The sequence below is a fragment of the Leptodactylus fuscus genome, chromosome 5, assembly GCF_031893055.1.
Source record: "Leptodactylus fuscus isolate aLepFus1 chromosome 5, aLepFus1.hap2, whole genome shotgun sequence".
In the NCBI taxonomy this organism is placed as follows: Eukaryota; Metazoa; Chordata; class Amphibia; order Anura; family Leptodactylidae; genus Leptodactylus; species Leptodactylus fuscus.
The window spans coordinates 214,313,535-214,338,597 of record NC_134269.1 but is presented as its reverse complement, the minus strand read 5'-3'; the positions used below and the strand labels follow the sequence as shown (position 1 = coordinate 214,338,597).

At 42.1% G+C, this 25,063-nt stretch overlaps 1 protein-coding gene across 1 annotated transcript; it reads right to left on the bottom strand.

The window, feature by feature from the left end:
- Nucleotides 1-9,626: 9,626 nt before the first annotated feature.
- SSPN (sarcospan) lies at nt 9,627-21,996 on the bottom strand. Its single transcript, XM_075275264.1, has 3 exons — nt 21,539-21,996; nt 11,580-11,666; nt 9,627-10,939 (listed from the first exon to the last, which is right to left on the bottom strand). The coding sequence occupies exons 1-3, from the start codon at nt 21,836-21,838 to the stop codon at nt 10,574-10,576; spliced, it is 753 nt and encodes a 250-aa protein (XP_075131365.1). The 5' UTR covers nt 21,839-21,996; the 3' UTR covers nt 9,627-10,573.
- Between the last annotated feature and the right edge of the window lie 3,067 nt (nt 21,997-25,063).

Below are 25,063 nucleotides of genomic sequence, written 5' to 3'. Positions count from 1 at the left end.
ATCAGATGGGTGGCGTAAAGGAACGGCGCTAGAAATTGGAGACCCCGCCCCCAGATATTGTTGATATTATGTGACCAATGGAGATCTGGTGCCCTGAGCCATAGTCAATACCATCCTGTCTGCACCGGGCACCACTTTGGTTGTCCCTCATTCACCCCCCTGACCCCCCACCCAACTCACAAACTCATAGAGACGAAGCCGCAGCTTTTGGGGAACTCTTATTGTGTAAGTGATGTGACAGCAGACGTGTCATGAGAGTCGGGCATGGCGGCAGATTATAAATAGTCCTGAGACCAGTGAGCAGCTGTGATCGTCGTCCATGTACCCGGCGGGGCTCTATTTTAAGGCCACGTTCCAAGAAGCGGCTGCACGTCCGGATCACGTGAAGGCAACGACTGAGGAGGTCACTGCATAAAAATAGCAAACTTCTCTGTTTTACATGTCTATCAGACGCAACGCTGCTCGCCTGCTGACTGCAGACAAGACGGCAGGAAACAGAGAAACATCGGATCCGTACGGAGCCATCAGATCTGACAACCTCCTGACAGCAGCGACAACCAAGATGCTTTATGCCAGTCAGTGTGCAAGAAAGTGTGTGACAATAAATCCAGAGCGTGTCACTATCCCGCAACGCCGTGGTCGAGAAGTGACTAATAAATAGGAAAAATAATGTATGTACACAGCAGAATAGTGAGCGCAGCTCTGGAGTATAATACAGGATAAGTAATGTAATGTATGTACACAGTGACTGCACCAGCAGAATAGTGAGCGCAGCTCTGGAGTATAATACAGGATAAATAATGTAATGTATGTACACAGTGACTGCACCAGCAGAATAGTGAGCGCAGCTCTGCAGTATAATACAGGATAAATAATGTAATGTATGTACACAGTGACTGTACCAGCAGAATAGTGAGCGCAGCTCTGGAGTATAATACAGGATAAGTAATGTATGTACACAGTGACTGCACCAGCAGAATAGTGAGCGCAGCTCTGGAGTATAATACAGGATAAGTAATGTAATGTATGTACACAGTGACTGCACCAGCAGAATAGTGAGTGCAGCTCTGGAGTATAATACAGGATCAGTAATGTAATGTATGTACACAGTGACTGCACCAGCAGAATAGTGAGCGCAGCTCTGGAGTATAATACAGGATAAGTAATGTAATGTATGTGCACAGTGACTGCACCAGCAGAATAGTGAGCGCAGCTCTGGAGTATAATACAGGATAAGTAATGTAATGTATGTACACAGTGACTGCACCAGCAGAATAGTGAGCGCAGCTCTGGAGTATAATACAGGATAAGTAATGTAATGTATGTACACAGTGACTGCACCAGCAGAATAGTGAGCGCAGCTCTGGGGTATAATACAGGATAAGTAATGTATGTACACAGTGACTGCACCAGCAGAATAGTGAGCGCAGCTCTGGAGTGAAAGCATCAGGAGAGGTGTCAGTAGAGATAAGTTTGTGTTTCCTTATCCTGCAGATAACAGAGAGCAGTCGCAGCGCGCAGGATGTGACACTGTTTGTGTTGTGTCTCTGACAACCTTGGCTCCCGCAGTCTCTTTTATTAATATAAATGTTCTCGCCGTCGCCATCATTTCCTCTTCCTGTTATAAGTTTAAAATACGACAAATCCAGATGAAAAGACGTTCTATTAAACATTCAGCCGATGCTGCGCTGCCGTCTGCGTCCTTCAAGGACAGACAAATCGGATCTGATCACATCAGGTATACATCTCATATCTGGCTGGACACGTCACGTCCCTTTATCCTCATCATGGCCAGCCTTATAAGTGGGCGCTTATCACTTGTCCTTGCTGAAGGGGGCGCCACTGGCCCTGATACTCGCAGTCATTTGATGTCGCCGGAGTCTATAGTAGATTATAGGAGCTGTTCAGAATGGAAATCGCCTTTAAGAGACCAGATTCATGATTTTTCTTCCCTCGGCTTGTTACAGGTCAGGTTGCGTTGGCAGCGAGTTTAATCCTCTGGAAATGACCGCAGTAATATGAAACGTGAATCCTTATCAGATATTCTAAGCGGCTGCCATGTACATAGTGACGGCGGCGAAACTCCGGACGGAAGAACCGGTTTATTTATATAAGGAGAAAACAAGAGATGTTCCTTTCTGAGCCTTTCCAAGAAATAATAGACTGAGGACGTGGAGCTCGCGCTGCCCTATTGTTCAGGCCTGAATCATCCGACGCAACCGAAGCCTCAAAAACATCACATCCATCTCTGGTCACATGTCAGCTGTGTCTATGGGAGAAACCGTGACATCTACATCATGGAGTCTGGCTCAGAGGTCCTCCCGAAATATCTGTGACCAGCAGCAAAATGGTACAGAATGTTCGTACAGTCAGAGCCAAACTTTCAGGGGGCGACAGTGAGGGCAAGAAAGGGGTGAAGAATATTCTAGAAAAAGTCTGAATATCTTTAGCCACCTATAGGAATATCAGACCCCAGACCGGACCCCTATATTAATATGAGACTCCAGACCAGACCCCTATATCAATATGAGACCCCAGACCAGACCCCTATATCAATATGAGACCCCAGACCAGACCCCTATATCAATATGAGACCCCAGACCAGACCCCTATATCAATATGAGACCCCAGACCAGACCCCTATATTAATATGAGACCCCAGACCAGACCCCTATATTAATATGAGACCCCAGACCAGACCCCTATATTAATATGAGACCCCAGACCAGACCCCTATATTAATATGAGACCCCAGACCAGACCCCTATATTAATATGAGACTCCAGACCAGACCCCTATATTAATATGAGACTCCAGACCAGACCCCTATATTAATATGAGACCCCAGAACAGACCCCTATATTAATATCAGACCCCAGACCAGACCCCTATATCAATATCAGACCCCAGACCAGACCCCCATATTAATATCAGACCCCAGACCAAATCCCTATATTAATGAGACCCCAGACCAGACCCTTATATTAATATGAGACCCCAGACCGCACCCCCATATTAATATCAGATCCCAGACCAGACCCCTATATTAATATCAGACCCCAGACCAAATCCCTATATTAATGAGACCCCAGACCAGACCCTTATATTAATATGAGACCCCTATATCAATATCAGACCCCAGACCAGACCCCCATATTAATATCAGACCCCAGACCGAACCCCCATATTAATATCAGACCCCAGACCAGACCCCTATATTAATATCAGACCCCAGACCAGACCCCTATATCAATACAGACCCCAGACCAGACCCCCATATTAATATCAGACCCCAGACCAAATCCCTATATTAATGAGACCCCAGACCAGACCCTTATATTAATATGAGACCCCAGACCAGACCCCTATATTAATATCAGACCCCAGACCGAACCCCCATATTAATATCAGACCCCAGACCAGACCCCTATATTAATATCAGACCCCAGACCAGACCCCTATATCAATACAGACCCCAGACCAGACCCCCATATTAATATCAGACCCCAGACCAAATCCCTATATTAATGAGACCCCAGACCAGACCCTTATATTAATATGAGACCCCAGACCAGACCCCTATATTAATACCAGACCTCTATATTACAAGGCCTTAGTGAATTAAGAGTTTGAATATGCCTGAAGAAAGCCAAACACCAAAACTGTGGTAATGGTGCCCGTCATTTCATTTTAGCAAAATGTGTGATCCCTCTTATCATTCCACCCCCCTCCATGGACCCACTACCCTATGGTATAGGGCTCAGGATTTGAGAGATGTTATAGTCCATTAGTCTTGCCCACTATGGTCTAGAAATCCTAATAATACCGTATATGACTACAATATTCCTATACTTGGCCATCAGGAAATTGTGCGTGTTACTTGGCAGGTGAAGGCCAAAATGATGATGTGATGATGATGATGATGATGTGGTCATATTAGAAGCCCCCCGCGATTCCCCAAACAGGCAGAAAGTCAGAGGATGAAAACTCAATAAAAAGTGAATTGAATAAAAAATACTAAATGGACACAGGCCTGGAGGGGCTAATATATATATATATATATATATATATATATATATATATATATATATATATATATACACTGCAAACATGGATCAAACCATTCTGTAAAGACATAAACTGGATAATAATGGACCCACCCCCCGCCCGCCATGCCAGAATGTGGGGCAAAGGTGTCAAGTCAGAACTGATCGGCCTCAGTTATGGTATTTGATAATCTCTGGACCTTTCACCCCGTATGACACATTCTCCAACTGAGCTTCACGTGACTGAGGATTAAGTCCGGACACCTACAGATATATCACATGAGGATTATAACACCAGAGAGCCTGCCGCAGAGAGAAGCCGGGAATTAAAGGGAAAGACACATTATATCTACTCTATACGTACAAGAATACAAGAATATAACTACCAGGGCCGGATTTAGATGAAGCGTCCCTCGGCTCGGCCACTTCTGAGGCCCTTTCACCTCCCATTTATAAGTTTGTAAATGACATGAGAGATAATAAAATTCATCATTCCTGTGCTATATATCCGGGGACACGAGGACTGTCTATAGCTCAGTCATTACTAGAGGACTTACCTCAGGTGCCATCTCCATTTTCTCATTTCTATAGTTGTATTGCCAATGCCAGAAAACCTCCAAATAAAATGGCCAACAAAACTGCTACTGAGCATGCCCAGACCGTTCTATCACTAGAGATCTTTACTACTACAAAAACATGGCCGCCGTTGTAGTCTATTGTGCATGCTCTAATTCAAAACCATTAAAACTTTATTAAAAGAACGACAAGGCAAATAGTAATAATAGATCCTCCGACAGAAATTAAATGGGTAAAACCTACCGTATATACCGATTGTACTAGTGGGAATAATAAAGTGTAAAAAATCATAAGACGCAAATAAGATCATGTAATAATAAAGTGTAAAAATGTAGATAATTCATCATATAGTGTGTATGAAGGATCAATACAAATCCAGCCTAAGGCTGTATTCACACTGAGTAAACGCTAGCTTATTCTGAACGTAAAACACGTTCAGAATAAGCGGCGTCTAAAGCAGCTCCATTCATTTCTATGGGAGCGGGGATACGAGCGCTCCCCATAGAAATGAATGGGCTGCTTCTTTCACTCCGTGCAGTCCCATTGAAGTGAATGGGGAGTGCCGGCGTATACGGCAAGCTCTGCTCATGCCGGAGCGTACACGCCGGCACTCCCCATTCACTTCAATGGGACTGCACGGAGTGAAAGAAGCAGCCCATTCTACCCTAAGGCTGTATTCACACTGAGTAACGCTGGCGTTTTTTGTGCGTATTTTTGCACATAGCGCCTCGTTAACGCCGCGTATACGCCGTGTTAACGCCGGGCAACACCACCGCAAAATAGCACGGCGTTAACGCAGCGCTATGTGCAAAAATAAGCACAAAAACCGCCAGCGTTACTCAGTGTGAATACAGCCTAATATAAAAAATATATATACAATAAATCAATGATATAGAGAAATAAATTAAATAGTGCAAAAAAGTGCAAATGTGCCCGAGTGCGTAGTCAGTGGCGTAACTACCGCGGAGGCGGCTGCCACAGGGCCCGGGACATTAGGGGGCCCAGTGACAGCCGCTACCGCTGCAGTTTTTCCTTTTTTTTTTTAATAAGCTATTACCAGCTGGAGTCCAGCCAGTAACGGGCCCTATTTACTTACCGATCCTGGCTGGGTCGGGATCGGTAAGTGACACCGCGGGCCCCGCAAAGACTATTATTATACTCAGGGGTCTTTGCAGATCGGAGGCCTGGGAGAGGTAAGAAACATAAAATACTGTGTTACTTACCTCACAAAGGCTGCGGGCAGGCTTCGGCCTAGTTGTCTGATGTCCCATGATCCCGGCCTGCGTCCCAGGTCATGAGACATCCGACGTCATTGAAGAACGCCGACAGCAGAGGCCGACAGCGTAGGAGCCAGGGGACAGGCAAATAACAATAGTATTTTATGATTTTATTCCCCCGAATCTCCAATTATTATACTCTGGGGTCTGAAAAGACCTCAGAGTATAATAATTATTATGGGTGTCCACAAAGCGACATAGTACTGAGTACAGGGGCCACTGAGGGACATAATTCTGTGTGCAGGGGCCACTATGGGGGATAATACTGTGTGCAGGGGCCACTATGGGGGATAATACTGTGCAGGGACCACTATGGGACATAATACTGTGTGCAGGGGCCACTATGGGACATAATACTGTGTGCAGGGGCCACTATGGGGGATAATACTGTGTGCAGGGGCCACTATGGGGGATAATACTGTGTGCAGGGGCCACTATGGGGGATAATACTGTGTGCAGGGGCCACTAAGGGACATAATTCTGTGTGCAGGGGCCACTATGGGGGATAATACTGTGTGCAGGGGCCACTATGGGGGATAATACTGTGTGCAGGGGCCACTATGGGGGATAATACTGTGTGCAGGGGCCACTATGGGGGATAATACTGTGTGCAGGGGCCACTAAGGGACATAATACTGTGTGCAGGGGCCACTATGGGGCATAATACTGTGTGCAGGGGCCACTATGGGGGATAATACTGTGTGCAGGGGCCACTAAGGGACATAATACTGTGTGCAGGGGCCACTATGGGGATAATACTGTGTGCAGGGGCCACTAAGGGACATAATACTGTGTACAGGGGCCACTATGGGGGATAATACTGAGTGCAGGGGCCACTAAGGGACATAATACTGTGTGCAGGGGCCACTATGGGACATAATACTGTGTGCAGGGGCCACTAAGGGACATTAAACTGTGTGCAGGGGCCACTATGGGACATAATACTGTGTGCAGGGGCCACTAAGGGACATTAAACTGTGTGCAGGGGCCACTATGGGACATAATACTGTGTGCAGGGGCCACTATGGGGGATAATACTGTGTGCAGGGGCCACTAAGGGACATAATACTGTGTGTAGGGGCCAATCCTTATTTTCTCCTTATTTTTGGCTGTGTTTTAGTGTTCACTGTCTTTAGAATAGTGTAATTTTTATTTTGCTAACAATTTGTATGTAGGCCCCTCTTGATCTTGAGGCCCTAGGCTGAAGCCAAGTTAGCCTAATGGTAAATCCGGCCCTGATAACTACCATAATACTACCTCTATGTACAAAAATATACCTACTATAATACTGCTCCTATGTACAAGAATATAACTACTATAATACTACTCCTATGTACAAGAATATAACTACTATAATACTGCTCCTATGTACAAGAATATAACTACTATAATACTGCCCCCTATGTACAAGAATATAACTACTATAATACTACCCCCAATGTACAGTAATATAACTACTATAATACTGCCCCCTATGTACAAGAATATAACTACTATAATACTGCCCCCTATGTACAAGAATATAACTACTATAATACTGCCCCCTATGTACAAGAATATAACTACTATAATACTGCTGCTATGTACAAGAATATAACTACTATAATACTACTCCTATGTACAAGAATATAACTACTATAATACTACTCCTATGTACAAGACTATAACTACTATAATACTACTCCTATGTACAAGAATATAACTACTATAATACTACTCCTATGTACAAGAATATAACTACTATAATACTACTCCTATGTACAAGAATATAACTACTATAATACTACTCCTATGTACAAGAATATAACTACTATAATACTGCTCCTATGTACAAGAATATAACTACTATAATACTACTCCTATGTACAAGAATATAACTACTATAATACTACTCCTATGTACAAGAATATAACTACTATAATACTACCTACTCTGTACAAGAATATAACTACTATAATACTGCTGCTATGTACAAGAATATAACTACTATAATACTACCTACTATGTACAAGAATATAACTACTATAATACTACTCCTATGCATAAGAATATAACTACTATAATACTGCCCCCTATGTACAAGAATATAACTACTATAATACTGCTGCTATGTACAAGAATATAACTACTATAATACTACTCCTATGTACAAGAATATAACTACAATACTACTCCTATGTACAAGACTATAACTACTATAATACTACTCCTATGTACAAGAATATAACTACTATAATACTACTCCTATGTACAAGAATATAACTACTATAATACTACTCCTATGTACAAGAATATAACTACTATAATACTACTCCTATGTACAAGAATATAACTACTATAATACTGCTCCTATGTACAAGAATATAACTACTATAATACTACTCCTATGTACAAGAATATAACTACTATAATACTACTCCTATGTACAAGAATATAACTACTATAATACTGCTCCTATGTACAAGAATATAACTACTATAATACTACTCCTATGTACAAGAATATAACTACTATAATACTACTCCTATGTACAAGAATATAACTACTATAATACTACTCCTATGTACAAGAATATAACTACTATAATACTGCTCCTATATACAAGAATATAACTACTATAATACTGCTCTTATGTACAAGAATATAACTACTATAATACTACTCCTATGTACAAGAATATAACTACTATAATACTGCTGCTATGTACAAGAATATAACTACTATAATACTACCTCCTATGTACAAGAATATAACTACTATAATACTACTCCTATGTACAAGAATATAACTACTATAATACTGCTGCTATGTACAAGAATATGACTACTATAATACTACTCCTATGTACAAGAATATAACTACTATAATACTACTCCTATGTACAAGAATATAACTACTATAATACTGCCACCTATATACAAGAATATAACTACTATAATACTACCTCCTATGTACAAGAATATAACTACTATATTACTGCTCCTATGTACAGGAATATAACTACTATAAGGGTGCATTCAGACTACGTAACGCCGGGCGTGTATGAGAGCCGTACACGCCGGAATTACGGCAGACTGCCGAACACTTCCCATTCACTTCAATGGGAGCGCTCGTAAACGCCGCTGTTACGAGCGCTCCCATTGAAGTGAATGGGAAGTGTTCGGCAGTCTGCCGTAATGCCGGCGTGTACGGCTCTCATACACGCCCGGCGTTACGTAGTCTGAATGCACCCTAATACTGCCCCCTATGTACAAGAATATAACTACTATAATACTACCCCCTATGTACAAGAATATAACTACTATAATACTACTACTATGTACAAGAATATAACTACTATAATACTACTACTATGTACAAGAATATAACTACTATAATACTGCCCCTATAGAGAAGAGAATGAAGCCCGTATATACTCAGTGACGCTCACACATAATAAGGTCATGTATATAATAAATTCTTTGTTATTAGTTTTTCTCCAGGTATGAAATGTTTTACAATCATTTTTTTTGTATTTCCCGGTTACTTATATACTGCACTGCGGTTATGTATATATTGTATAAAGCACCGTATACTGTGAGGCCATGCCCCTTAGCTGCATTGACTATGACATCTTCAGGTTGGGTCCAAGCTGTACCTCCCTATTGACAGCATTACATCTCTCTCAATACGCTGCAGCAGATGATGATTCGTAGAAGTGATTCAGCAAGAGTCAAAAAATCGCAGATTTTTGGATGCAGCTTTGGTAGTGATTATAGTATAACACATATAACATAAGATCATCACAGGGTAACGAAAGCAGATTTGGGCGGTAACAACTGTGTATTAATAATCATCCCTGTATATAATAGACTAAATATTGCCAAGCCCTTTGGTACCAGACCACACCCTTTAAATATGGCTTTATAATGATACAGAATAGCCTCTTAAAGGGGTTGTCTACTTTTGACTGTCCCTTAATCTCAAATCTTTCCCAAAAATAAACTCATCACAAGATTTCACAACAATGGAAATCAGTGCTATCCTGTGGGTAAACTTGGAAAACAAGAATGTGATTTCCCTACAGAGCCCCCACAGGGGAAGTGAAGAATTACACATTGTCCACTGAACTCAATGGATTGTCCATGTACTCCATGTAGATGTCGGGTCCTCCAGAAAAAATAGGAGTTCTTTGAAGTAGTTGTGGGGGCATTTAAAAATGGTCTTTTTTAACCCAATTGATTCCCCCCCTCCCCCCCCCCCAGGTGTCACCCAGCTTTCCCCAACACCCATATGGCCTTTGAATTTTCCAAACTTGCAGATTTGTGAGGTGACAACCCCTTCGGGAAACTCGATAATGGTATCACCCAGTATTTTAGGTCCATTTTTGGCAATATGTCATTTTTGGGGTACACATTTTTGGGGTACATGTACAAAAATCATTTTGGCTACATTCATTGTATTGGTATGCTGGATAGACCACTATAGTAAAGTGGAGTAAGGCATTTTGGGGTCCCATGGACGTCCACGGGATGGAAATGATGGCAGGAGTAGAGCGTACTCAGATTTCGGGGGGCGGTAGCAAAAAGCAAGACCCCTGAAGACCCAGCAGAGTATGCGGGGCCCCTCGGTGTATTGGCATCTAGTCAGTGCTGTGGTCAGTCCCACGTTCCCAGGCGGTATCGGTTCCCCCCACTATACTTTCTGCTGGGGGTTCTCGTTGCCCGATGACCCTTGAAGCCACATGCCCACGTAGAAGACCTGGTAGCGATGGTTCCACATGATGAAGCAGGCCGCCAGGCAGACCAGGGCGAGCAGCAGGTTCAGAGTCATCTCCAGGAGCACAAAAAGTTTGATGGTGGTGGTGACCACGTCACAGTCGGCCACGTCCTTGTACAAGAAGGTGCGGCCCAGTGGGTCCGACGGGTCCAGGGTGCACTGGCATGAGTCGTCGGCCATCTTGCAAGTGTATTTGGTGATCTGGGTGTAATGGTGAGCGGCAAAGGCCACGGCCAGGACGCAGATGATCAAACTGAGGGCGCTGAGCAGGAAATAGAGAAGCTGAAAGAGACCCGAAACATGGGGTTACAAAAACATCTCAAAATGTGGGTCATACAAAGGGGAGGGGTCCTAAAGCCTACATCAAAATCGGGTCCTGTCCTGTTCCACGACATCTCGATTTCACATTATTGAAGTTTTTGGGTCTCTGAATATCGGGGGGACAGACATTAAAGAGAACAGCTACAGGATCAGACTACAAAGGGTTTGTTTGTCGTCTGTAACCATGGAGACACATAGGCCTGCATACAAGCTACATACACAAAATGGAGGACGTGATACGATTATTACTATACAATACAGTTGGTTGCATAAGTATTCACACCCGTCATTTCTTACACATAATATTGTTGGGCATGGCCTTTTAACCCTTTAACCAAACATCTCCTTCTTCCCAGTCAATGCAAAAAATATAAGCAAACATAAAGTCACATGACTGACCCCGGGGGGTGAGAAAAGACCCCAGAAGGAGGGCGGTAATTCCATTGTCAGCTTCAGGTCATATGACTGATCCATAAACAGGCAAGTGAGAGTGGGGGAGGGGAGATGAGACTCAGATATCGTGTATAGTCCTACGATACAGGGCGTAATAATCACTCGCAGCAGTATATAATATATCACACCGGACATCGCAATAACTGACCTTCAAGGCAAATTGTCCAGATGTCTTCTCATCAGGTGTATAAGGGAGGCAAAGCAAGATCAACCCCAATATGGCCACCACACTGACCTGGAAATACACAAGATATCACATGAGAGTCGCTACAGTATTATAGTAGTTATATTCTTGTACATAGGAGCAGTATTATAGTAGTTATATTCTTGTACATAGGAGTAGTATTATAGTAGTTATATTCTTGTACATAGGAGTAGTATTATAGTAGTTATATTCTTGTACATAGGAGCAGTATTATAGTAGTTATATTCTTGTACATAGGAGCAGTATTATAGTAGTTATATTCTTGTACATAGGAGTAGTATTATAGTAGTTATATTCTTGTACATAGCAGCAGTATTATAGTAGTTATATTCTTGTACATAGGAGGTAGTATTATAGTAGTTATATTCTTGTACATAGGAGTAGTATTATAGTAGTTATATTCTTGTACATAGGAGTAGTATTATAGTAGTTATATTCTTGTACATAGGGGGCAGTATTATAGTAGTTATATTCTTGTACATAGGAGCAGTATTATAGTAGTTATATTCTTGTACATAGGGGGCAGTATTATAGTAGTTATATTCTTGTACATAGGAGTAGTATTATAGTAGTTATATTCTTGTACATAGCAGCAGTATTATAGTAGTTATATTCTTGTACATAGGAGGTAGTATTATAGTAGTTATATTCTTGTACATAGGAGTAGTATTATAGTAGTTATATTCTTGTACATAGGAGTAGTATTATAGTAGTTATATTCTTGTACATAGGGGGCAGTATTATAGTAGTTATATTCTTGTACATAGGAGCAGTATTATAGTAGTTATATTCTTGCACATAGGAGGTAGTATTATAGTAGTTATATTCTTGTACATAGGAGCAGTATTATAGTAGTTATATTCTTATACATAGGAATAGTATTATAGTAGTTATATTCTTGTACATAGGAGTAGTATTATAGTAGTTATATTCTTGTACATAGGAGTAGTATTATAGTAGTTATATTCTTGGACATAGAAGTAGTATTATAGTAGTTATATTCTTGTACATAGGAGTAGTATTATAGTAGTTATATTCTTGTACATAGGAGGTAGTATTATAGTAGTTATATTCTTGTACATAGGAGTAGTATTATAGTAGTTATATTCTTGTACATAGGAGTAGTATTATAGTAGTTATATTCTTGTACATAGGGGTAGTATTATAGTAGTTATATTCTTGTACATAGGAGTAGTATTATAGTAGTTATATTCTTGTACATAGGAGTAGTATTATAGTAGTTATATTCTTGTACATAGGGGCAGTATTATAGTAGTTATATTCTTGTACATAGGAGTAGTATTATAGTAGTTATATTCTTGTACATAGGAGTAGTATTATAGTAGTTATATTCTTGTACATAGGAGTAGTATTATAGTAGTTATATTCTTGTACATCGGAGGTAGTATTATCGTAGTTATATTCTTGTACATAGGAGTAGTATTATAGTAGTTATATTCTTGTATATTGGAGTAGTATTATAGTAGTTATATTCTTGTATATTGGAGTAGTATTATAGTAGTTATATTCTTGTACATAGTAGGTAGTATTATAGTAGTTATATTCTTGTACATAGTAGTAGTATTATAGTAGTTATATTCTTGTACATAGTAGGTAGTATTATCGTAGTTATATTCTTGTACATAGGAGCAGTATTATAGTAGTTATATTCTTGTACATAGGAATAGTATTATAGTAGTTACATTCTTGTACATAGGAGCAGTATTATAGTAGTTATATTCTTGTACATAGGAGCAGTATTATAGTAGTTATATTCTTGTACATAGGAGGTAGTATTATAGTAGTTATATTCCTGTACATAGGAGCAGTATTATAGTAGTTATATTCTTGTACATAGGAGCAGTATTATAGTAGTTATATTCTTGTACATAGGAGTAGTATTATATTAGTTATATTCTTGTACATAGGGGTAGTATTATAGTAGTTATATTCTTGTACATAGGAGTAGTATTATAGTAGTTATATTCTTGTACATAGGAGTAGTATTATAGTAGTTATATTCTTGTACATAGGAGTAGTATTATAGTAGTTATATTCTCGTACATAGGGGCAGTATTATAGTAGTTATATTCTTGTACATAGGAATAGTATTATAGTAGTTATATTCTTGTACATAGGAGTAGTATTATAGTAGTTATATTCTTGTACATAGGAGCAGTATTATAGTAGTTATATTCTTGTACATAGGGGCAGTATTATAGTAGTTATATTCTTGTACATAGGAGTAGTATTATAGTAGTTATATTCTTGTACATAGGAGTAGTATTATAGTAGTTATATTCTTGTACATAGGAGTAGTATTATAGTAGTTATATTCTTGTACATAGGAGTAGTATTATAGTAGTTATATTCTTGTACATAGGAGCAGTATTATAGTAGTTATATTCTTGTACATAGGAGTAGTATTATATTAGTTATATTCTTGTACATAGGGGTAGTATTATAGTAGTTATATTCTTGTACATAGGAGTAGTATTATAGTAGTTATATTCTTGTACATAGGAGTAGTATTATAGTAGTTATATTCTTGTACATAGGAGTAGTATTATAGTAGTTATATTCTTGTACATAGGGGCAGTATTATAGTAGTTATATTCTTGTACATAGGAGTAGTATTATAGTAGTTATATTCTTGTACATAGGAGTAGTATTATAGTAGTTATATTCTCGTACATAGGGGCAGTATTATAGTAGTTATATTCTTGTACATAGGAATAGTATTATAGTAGTTATATTCTTGTACATAGGAGTAGTATTATAGTAGTTATATTCTTGTACATAGGAGCAGTATTATAGTAGTTATATTCTTGTACATAGGGGCAGTATTATAGTAGTTATATTCTTGTACATAGGAGTAGTATTATAGTAGTTATATTCTTGTACATAGGAGTAGTATTATAGTAGTTATATTCTTGTACATAGGAGTAGTATTATAGTAGTTATATTCTTGTACATAGGAGTAGTATTATAGTAGTTATATTCTTGTACATAGGAAGCAGTATTATAGTAGTTATATTCTTGTACATAGGGGCAGTATTATAGTAGTTATATTCTTGTACATAGGAGTAGTATTATAGTAGTTATATTCTTGTACATAGCAGCAGTATTATAGTAGTTATATTCTTGTACATAGGAGCAGTATTATAGTAGTTATATTCTTGTACATAGGAGTAGTATTATAGTAGTTATATTCTTGTACATAGGAAGCAGTATTATAGTAGTTATATTCTTGTACATAGGAGCAGTATTATAGTAGTTATATTCTTGTACATAGGAGTAGTATTATCGTAGTTATATTCTTGTACATAGGAGTAGTATTATAGTAGTTATATCCTTGTACATAGGGGGCAGTATTATAGTAGTTATATTCTTGTACATAAGGTCAGTATTATAGTAGTTATATCCTTGTACATAGGGGGCAGTATTATAGTAGTTATATTCTTGTACATAGGAGTAGTATTATAGTAGTTATATTCTTGTACATAGAGGGCAGTATTATAGTAGCTAAGATTATTATCTGGTCTCTTTACTACTGATGGGCTTCCTAACATTTCCCGTTGCGTTCCTCCTCTCTCTGTGAATAAATAATACATGATTACGGCATTACCCTTTGGGCTGTAGTTCTCTCCTCCTGCGCTATCAGGTGACAATCTGGTGACACTTATAGAATATGAATAATGACATGACTTTGGTGACTCCGAGGTAATGAGTAAACATTTAGAACAGCTGCCACATAATACACATTTACTGCAGATACTTGGTAGATTTCTATATCAGATTTGCAGAGTGTTCACACAGGCCTGCTGATATTTTAAGTGACAATGACCTGTCCCCTCTTGTGCTGGTGTAAGACAGCGGCATTGTGATGAGGTGACGAGGGTGGCGGTAGAGGTGATACATGAAAAGGGTCTCCGGAGCACAAAGTATTTCAGTAGTGCAGCCCCCTCATATTCCGATTCTTACAATTGCATTTAGTTTCATTTCTGTCTTTCGCCAGTACATGCAGAACATCCTGGTCCATGAATATAATGCTAGGTTAGCAGTGTAGACTGACACACAAACAGGCAGATCAGTAGGTAACAAAGAGAAAGTGACGGATATTTCTCATAGCTTCACAGGTCATTCGGGGTCAGGGTCTCTGCACATTTATGGTGGTCACCCTCCACCACCATAGACTGTTATCAGACTGTCAGCAGGAGATTCTCTTCTCTACACGAGAGCCGCGGTCTCCGCCAGGTCTTGTGACCGGCACATGGCGCCCAATTTGTTCCTCTCACTGTTCATTATGTTGTTGACAAAAAAGACTCAACAAAATCAGCGACTAAGAAAACAGCCCAGTGTGACCGGAACATGTGACTGCAAAGACAATGCATGGAGTCTGTTGGAGTATGGCGCCCACCCTCAAATCCCAGGACCGCAGCCCCCATATTCCTGTCCAGCCACAATACCCCATAACTACACCAAACTATATGGATATGTAGTATATATAGCCCATATGTATATACGGGATCGCCATAATCTACGTCCCAAAAATAGGTAACCGATAATTCAGTGCCAACCCAAGTGCATGTAAGGGTGCCAAAGCCATAGGTGAAAACCATCCGCAAAGAAGCGTCGGCCATAGTGGACCCATCATAATGCCCCATGACAGTAATAACACTGCCTAGCCACAGCGCCCCCATAAGGAGATCCTAAATCTTGCAGCAAAGCAATAAGGCCCTAGAAAATGCAAGATCTCATAGACCCATACGGATGCGACTACGACTACATAAGACTATATCACATATGGAGACGCCCTTTAAGAGGTCTGAGAATTTCTTCCCACAACACTGCAATGTGACCGCAGACCCTATGCGCTATTGGCGAGGGGTATTTTTGGCACCACCATGCGGGTATCTGGGAGTCTCCCGTGTGGGCTCATGTGACGGGTACGACGATGTTTTCCAGCTTCAGAATCAAAGCCTTGAGAATTTCATGCAGATTGCAAATCCTTGTCATGTGCTGGGTTGTCACAAGCTCCACCGCACGCACCCGATTCTGTGTGAGGAACATTATTCCCCCTATTCCTCCTGTAAAAACAAATATTCTACAAGCGGTCGCTTAATGTCGCCCCGGAGCGCCGTGTGCCGGGTGTAAACAGCGGCCGCGAGGTCGCTAAATGTGCAAACATATTCCCAGTCATACACATAATGGCCTGGAGATCCGATCGTATGTCTGGTAAATATCCCTCCCGACACCTCAGTTACCGCGCTCATGAGCTGATGAAATACACCGCAGACACATCTCCCCAGCACAAAGGAGGGTGTGGATACTTTCACCACCTTATTGTTATGGCTCCATTGCATCGAAAGTGAAAAGTTAAGCAACTTTGTTAAGGTTCTTGACTAAAAAAAAATTATGTAAACAGCCTGCATGAAGGCCCAGTACGCAAAATGATATTAAGGTTATCAGCGCATATCCCAAGATGATAACACCCCTTTAATGATAAGGACTTGACATCAGGATCAGACTACACAGGACTAGTCGCAGTCTGGCACCCTGGAGACGCATCGATCTACATATGGACTGTATACACAAAACGGTAGGAGATTTTTCTCCAATTGTTTTGTGAAATTGATTCATTTAATTTTTGTTTGTTTTTTTCTATGCACTGGAGCAATAAAGTTAGTTTGAAAACGTATACACGCCCCTTAAAGTGACGCTCTAAACAATCTCCTGTTACTTTAAGAGGAAATTAAACCAAAAAAAAAATTCTCCGCTGGGAAAATCTCTGCTAATATTTCTCTATAAATTATTTCTTTTCAGGGACAGAAAGTCCCCTCCTCCACAAAACTTTCCAATGTCTCTGCGTCAGCGAGAAATCGCTGCTCATAAGAAGAGAATACAGAGAGGAAGATCTAGAAAACGTCAGCAAGCTGCTGTTGACAGATCTTGTATTTTTATGTGTCTATATATATATATATATATATATATACTAGCTGGTACCCGCGACTTCGTCTGCGGTGATTGTAGCAGTGGGTATATACAGGCGCGGGTAAGGTTTTCGTACTGTGTATAAGGTATGGGATATAAAATGTAACTGTGTATCTTGTTGTTGCTGTAATTCTGAGAGCACATGAGACTTTTGTGTTGAATGTAATTTGTATTTCAGCCGCTATACGGTGTTGGTATAAACTGTACATAGTGTCTTTGGGACAGAGGTATTTCAGGTTAATATACTTCAATATACAACATTGTATGATTTGTTATTTTCCGCCAGTACATGTAAGTTTTGGGCACAGGATACTCTTGAGTAAGCAACATAAAGTCTGGCCCTGTGCATGACAGTTTAGTAACTCCATGTGCCTTTTATTAATAGCAATTAACCCCATCATGTCCCTCACATTAACCCCAGTGTAAGAGTTACTGATAGAGATGAGCGAGTACTGTTGGGATCAGCCGATCCGAACAGCACGCTCGCATAGAAATGAATGGACGTAGCCGGCACGCGGGGGGTTAAGCGGAAGTACCCGGTGCATCCATTCATTTCTATGGAGCGTGCTGTTGTGATCGGCTGATCCCAACAGTACTCGCTCATCTCTAGTTACTGATATGTGAGAGACTTGGAGGTAATAATTAAGTATCTTCATTACTGAGGTCTTTTATTATTACCTCCATATGTCTCACATATTAGTAATCTTTATATGGGGCACACAGGGGTTAATATGAGGGACATGATGGGGTTTATTCCTATTAATGTGAGGCACATGGAGTTACTAACACTAAACTAATAACCCCAAATGCCTGACATTAATGAGAATAGGAAGTAAAGGAAGGGACCTGTGTGTTTCTTACTTTCAGTTTGCTAGCAGCTTCGGCAGGAGCTATCACTATAGCAGGCAGAGACCTGAGCGATTAAGCTCCACCCCCTGGGTTTCCTGCACACCTCTCAAAGGGGAGTGTCCTTATGCCTCAGCTCTAGCAGAGACTTCATTTAACTCTTGCAGGTCCTGTGCTGCTGGCATGCCAGTGAAATATGGCAGGAGTGCCACTCTTGGCATGTCTGCCTGTGTTGCTGACCTCTGCTGTAGGGGGTAATATGAATTTTGTGGCTTGCTATGGTCCAAAGTGTGTGAGATTGCAGAGATAGTGATGTGAGTTTGGGTTTTGTGGGGGTCCTGGGAAAAACATATGTGCGCTATTGTGACGAAAAGTAGCCTATTGCGCAATCGAGTGTAGGGACTATGTTTGTGGAAAATTTCAGCCAAATCGGTGGAGCGGTTTTTGCGTGATTGACCGCCAAAGATCCGAACATCCAAAGGGTCCTGGGAAAAACGTATGTGCGCTATTGTGACGAAAAGTAGCCTATTGCGCAATGGGGTGTATTAACTATGTTTGTGGAAAATTTCAGCCAAATCGGTCAAGCGGGTTTTGCGTGATTGACTAACAAACATCCGAACACACAAACCCACAAACATCCAAACTCACAAACTTTCACATTTATAATATTAATAGGATATATATATATACTGTATATAGCCTGTGCTATGTATAGGGAGGTTCTGCTGCTTATAAACAAGGAGAGCGTCTCAACATCTTAACAATCCTTATGCAGTTTAGATGTATTGTTTTGGAAACCATCAACAAGCAGGTTTATATTGTAACGATCTATTGCGGAATCCCACTGGATCGCCATGTCCTTCTATATTACAGGATTGCTGGTGACATTTATTATTAAACTACCACTTCTGCCATGAACAAAAACACAAAGAATGGATCCGTCAACAGCAGCTTGTTGATAGCTTTCAGATCCAAAAACCTAATAAAACAGCAAATAATGCAATGCATATGGTATGTAAAGGCTGGATCTTACATTTGTCAGATGTCATAAAAGGTTGCAGCAGGTTGATGGATCCGTCAACAGCAGCTTGTTGATAGTTTGCAGATTAAAAAACAGACAAACTTTACAAATTGTACAGCGCTGCGGAATATGTTGGCGCTATATAAATAAAATGTATTATTATTATTAACTTTAGATCATGCCATGAGGCTGGATTGTATATTTGGCAGTCACATGGTGTTAAGAAGAGTGTGATGGATCCGTCAACAGCAGCGTGTTGTTACGATTCGAATATAAAAAAATGAAACAAATGGTAAAAATTCCAGTTATAATGAATATGATACACAGAAGCTGGATCTTACATCTGCCAGTCACGTGGGATTTGCATCAGCAACTGGAAAGATCCAACAACAGCAGCATGTTGATAGTTTTTAGATAAAAAAAAAAAATTCTGAACAAATAGAAAAGTTTACGTAATGAATTTGCTATATAGAGGCCGGATTTTACATCTGCCAGATATATAATGTTATAAAAGGCGGTGGCAGCTTAGTGGATCCATCAACAGCAGCTTGCTGACAGTTTCCATGTTAAGATTAAAAAAAAAAAAAAAACAGCAAAAATTGCAATTAAAATACGATTTAGATAGTGAGTTTTCCTCCCACCAATCACACGGTGTTAATAAAGGGTAAAGTTTCACTTTAGGGATCCCCACAATAGGGAGCAACAGTCCTCTTAAAGGACCCCAAAACTCCAGCGTTATAATGGTTTCCCCGACTCACTAAGCTCTTTACAGAAAGTGACCTAAAATCCTAAACCTCAGATCTTTGATGCCCGGCGTTACCTAATGTGCCCATTAGGCTGCGAGGCGTCACCATAGCGAGGGGCTTTATATACGGCCGGAGCCGCGAGATAATACCCCGGTTATTTTTAGCGCATAGCCCAGCGGGAATCTCAAACTCCCCTCCCAACATTCGGATCCATTGTACTCGTTCCCAAAAATATCAAACAGAAAGGGAGACAGTTCTCGCCTCCTTTTATGACCATGTGTTGCTGAAAGGGTTAATTATTAGTTAAAGGAATTTTCGACCAATTGGCGACCAATCTGCGCACAATTCTGCATCTTTCTAATAGACTTTGTGTTTCGATTCCGCGTCATTCTCGAGACGTTTCCTGTCAGTGAACGGAGGCCATCTTGTTTTCCTCTGTCCCGATCTGACTCCTGTAACAGCTGAGGGTTTGGTACAATTGAATCCAGTCTATACAATTAATACCTGCACTGATACATTGTAACAAACTTACAGCAGGAGACAGATTTGCGCCGCTGCTATCTCACAGAGGATTGTGAAGACGGGATATGATTGTAACATTAGTATGGGTGTCCAACGGAAACATTCACTGAATTTTTGGATATAAAACCCCATTTGAGGTCAGGGGTCTGAAGTCGCCCTCTTCTGTGCAGTTAAATAAAAAAAAAAAAAATCTGTATCTGATCATGGGAAAGTTGGGTGGCAACCAATATGGCCACCCCTGCAGCTTCTGTAGTCGTCACCCTGTCCTGAGTGGTGTAGGGTGACAGTACTGTCATTTCTTAAAGCAATTGTCTTTTTCTGGGAAAGTTGGGTGACAGCTAATATAATAGCACTCAGCTTGCCCAGAGTCCGGAATGACACACCAGTTACATCTGTCTTGCGGACTCTAGGAAAGCTGGGTGACAACCCCGGCGTCAGCCGCTATATTGGTCGTCACCCACCTTCCCGAGCCAAAAAGTTGCAGGAGGGGAATTTGTAACAATGTGACTCACTGAAATTCACTTGAAATTTAAAAAAAAAAAAAAAAAAAATTGCAATTTTCCAACAATTTTCGGAGAATTTTTCAAAGTGCAAATGACATCGCGATTATTATTAACACTTCCCCTCCCAGGTTGTGGTCATGACTTCAGCTCATTGCTCTTACCCCCTCCCCCCCTGGACCCGGCTAATACGGTATGTCATGCAAAGGGTTACTGCATGCAGCAAAACAAAAAAAAAACCTCCCCAAAAACACCCGTCGGCCCGATGCTTACAATGATGCCGGCCCAGTGTGGGGTGTCTCTGACTAGTAATGAGGAGCAGTTTATAGCCATAATGATTGCCACCACTGTGATCGACACGCCGAGGGTCAGCTGGAGCAAGGCCACCAGGAGCGGGAAGCGGCAGCCGCAGCAAGTCTGCGATTCGTCCGGCCGCCCGGTCTTTTCATCCTTTTTTTTCCTCTTTTTGGCTTCGGCCTTCTTCTCCTGGGGGGTCTGCTGCGCCTCTGACGTCCCCTTGGCTGTCTGATCCTGGTCCCTAGGGCCGGGCTTGTGCTTGTCCTCGGCTCCCATGCTGTCGTTCTGCTGCCTGCTCGATCACGCCGGGTTGGCTCGCCTCTGCCTCGAGCTGCGCGATAGCCGGGGATCTTGGTATTTGGGAACGGCAGGGTTGTACTAATATGGAAGGCATTTGGAACAGATTCTCGTAAGCCTTCGAATGCCACTTATAGGCCGCAGTCAAGGGGGGCTTCGAGGGGATCCCAGACTGCCAACCTACAGGGCAAGCCGGGGGGGGGGGGGGGGATTTTGTTTTTTTGCTCTTTTTTCGTGTGCGCAGAGCGGCAGCCGGCCCCATCTACGTGACAAGCAGGGCTTAAATATTTTAGTAGGCCCAAGGAAATATTCCCATGAAGCTGCGCACCCCCAGGCTCTTTCTTGCTTTTGGGGTCAGTCGAGTACTCCGAGCACACAAATTGCAGTCACGCAGGAGGAGAGTGACAGCCCCGGCAGCCCAAATCTCACATAATAATGACTTAACGGCTGACACTGAACCGTCAGGAGGTGGCGGCGGATCCTGCTCGCGTGAAACGCGCCTCGCTCCGTGAGCAAACACTGATATGACTAGATAAACCTGGCGATCTGGCGCTCCCGCCTCGCCGCGCCGCTGCCTGTCAATCCCCCACAGTGGGATAAGCTAATTATTAGGATGTATTTACACAGGCCTGTAGACCGCGCAGTTTCGCAAATTCACGGTAAAATGCGTACAAATCTAGCCACACGGTGCCACATGGATGACAACCCAAGATTGTCGCAGTTTCGTGCCAACCTGAGGCAAATTTATGTAACTGGCTAAAAGTCTCTTTATACATGACTTGGATATTTTATGCGACGGTCACGTCCGAAAGAGGGGCGTGGCTGATGGATTTTCCAACCTCACAAAAGGGGCGTAGCTTCGGACAAGAAAATTCACGCCGCACTTTGCGTACGGTTCTCGCCGGCGTTCCTTTCCTGATGTTGGACAGCCTCGTAAATCTGCTGCGAGTGCTTTACCTGTCAAAAAAAGGCGCCAATTTACGATAAATTCTCGTAAAAGGTTGTCAGGAAAGTTATACACCCCCGTCAGTAAAGCCCAACCCCTTTCGGTGTGTACCGCGCTCCGTTTTGGGGATTGTTCCTTAAAGGGCCAGTCCATTCTTAAGTAAGACTGTGCATCAGTGATGGGGATAGCCATTGTTTACATCCCGACTCGGTCCTGTTCACACAGCTGCACTTTGTCACAATATACCCCAAAGTTTTTGGAACCCGGTACGCCCTTAAAACCAATGACGACGGCCGCGACAACATCAAAAAGGCATAAGTAGGCCTCATATTTGGACAACGGGTTGGGACATACCAATATTGGGCTGACCTGGGGGGGGGGGGAGTATATATTATCCTGGTGTTTGGAATAGCCCGGAGGCAGCCGGCGGGAGTACAGAGAGTTCTGCATTTCTGTCAACGTCCCGCGTGTATTACTGTCACTCAGCGCGCTGATTTGCGTGACGGCTACGAAGTTGAGGCGAGGACGTGAAAGGGTTACTGCGGGCAGCGAGCCGGTTTGTGGCGTTGCGAGCGGGCCTGCGATTATCCGAATAAAATGATCAGAAATTATATGAAATGACGGCGCGCTAAATCCCCTCCGAGGGAAATGTTCTGTGCGTCTCGCAAGGTGAATGACGCTGGTAAGTGGGCGGGAAGCGGTAACAGGATTCCAGAACGTCTCCGCGTCTCGCTGCTTCCCTCCAAATAATTGTATGTCAGGCCCAGGTTATAAATAGATTTATAGATAAAAGATTTTATTCAGATCCGTTCCTCGGGAGAAGCCGGAACGAATCCCATGTAGGGTATAGCTGATGGCGATAATACTCTGTGCTGCTGTGGGGTCCTGCTCCTCCCACTGTGCAGCTCTCAGCTTGTGATCTCAGACTCCTGAAATACTCAGTGCTGCGGGGCCCGCTCATGGAGTTGGCTCGTTTCCACCAGATTGAAAAAAGATCATCCATGAGGTCGGGCCGCCATGTTGGGTAATGTCTTTGCTGTCGTGAATTTATCAGGAGAGTCCAGAATTTGTGGAAACAATGGTGGCAGATTTGGCAAGTGCCATCCAGTGAAGGGGCATGGCCTATAAAAAGTAGCCCAAAATGCGTGGTCCCACTTGGACTAGGGACAATCCCATGGGTAGAACATAAAGGTGCGTTTACTACCATCGTATATACCCCGACTCACAGTAAACCTTTCAATTTACCCCAAACGAAACCATTTCTCCACAATGTGCAGCCTTGGATTCGGAAATCCCCTCAGTCCAACTCTCCATGTTGTGTGTCCTTGGTCTCGGAGATCCTCATTATACCTCTCCATGATGTGCTTTTTGCTCTCAGAGACCTTCACTCCAACTCTCCATTATGTGTTTCTTGGTTTTGGAGAACCTCATTCCATCTCTCCATGATGTGCTTCTTTGGTTCTGGATACCCTCAGTTTAGCTCTCCATGTTGTGTGTCCTTAGTCTTGGAGACCCTCAGTCCAGCTCTCCATGTTGTGTGTCCTTGGTCTCAGAGACCCTCAGTCCTGCTTCTCCATGTTGTGTGTTCTTGGTTTTGGACACCCTCAGTCCGACTCACCACAATGTGCTTTCTTGATTTTGGAGACCCTCAGTCCAGCTTCTCCATGTTGTGTGTCCTTGGTCTCGGAGACCCTCAGTCCAGCTCTCCATGTTGTGTGTCCATTGTCTCGGAGACCCTCAGTCCTGCTTCTCCATGTTGTGTGTTCTTGGTTTCGGACACCCTCAGTCCGACTCACCACAATGTGCTTTCTTGGTTTTGGAGACCCTCAGTCCAGCTTCTCCATGTTGTGTGTCCTTGGTCTCGGAGACCCGGAGACCCTCAGTCCAGCTCTCCATGTTGTGTGTCCTTGGTCTCGGAGACCCGGAGACCCTCAGTCCAGCTCTCCATGTTGTGTGTCCTTGGTCTCGGGGACCCTCAGTCCAGGTCTCTATGATGTGTGTCCTTGGTCTCGGAGACCCTCAGTCCGGCTCTCCATGTTGTGTGTCCTTGGTCTCAGGGACCCTCAGTCCAGCTCTCCATGTTGTATGTTCTTGGTCTCGGGACCCTCAGTCCAGCTCTCCATGTTGTGTGTCCTTGGTCTTGGAGACCCTCAGTCCAGCTCTCCATGTTGTATGTTCTTGGTCTCGGGACCCTCAGTCCAGCTCTCCATGTTGTGTGTCCTTGGTCTTGGAGACCCTCAGTCCAGCTCTCCATGTTG

Excerpts from the sequence above, each read along its gene's own strand:
- SSPN (XM_075275264.1), bottom strand. The coding sequence starts at position 21,838 with ATGGGAGCCGAGGACAAGCACAAGCCCGGCCCTAGGGACCAGGATCAG. Across the intron at positions 11,667-21,538 it reads CACACTGGGCCGGCATCATT|GTCAGTGTGGTGGCCATATT; the intron begins GTAAGCATCGGG and ends GTGTATTTCCAG. Across the intron at positions 10,940-11,579 it reads CTGGACAATTTGCCTTGAAG|CTTCTCTATTTCCTGCTCAG; the intron begins GTCAGTTATTGC and ends GGTCTCTTTCAG.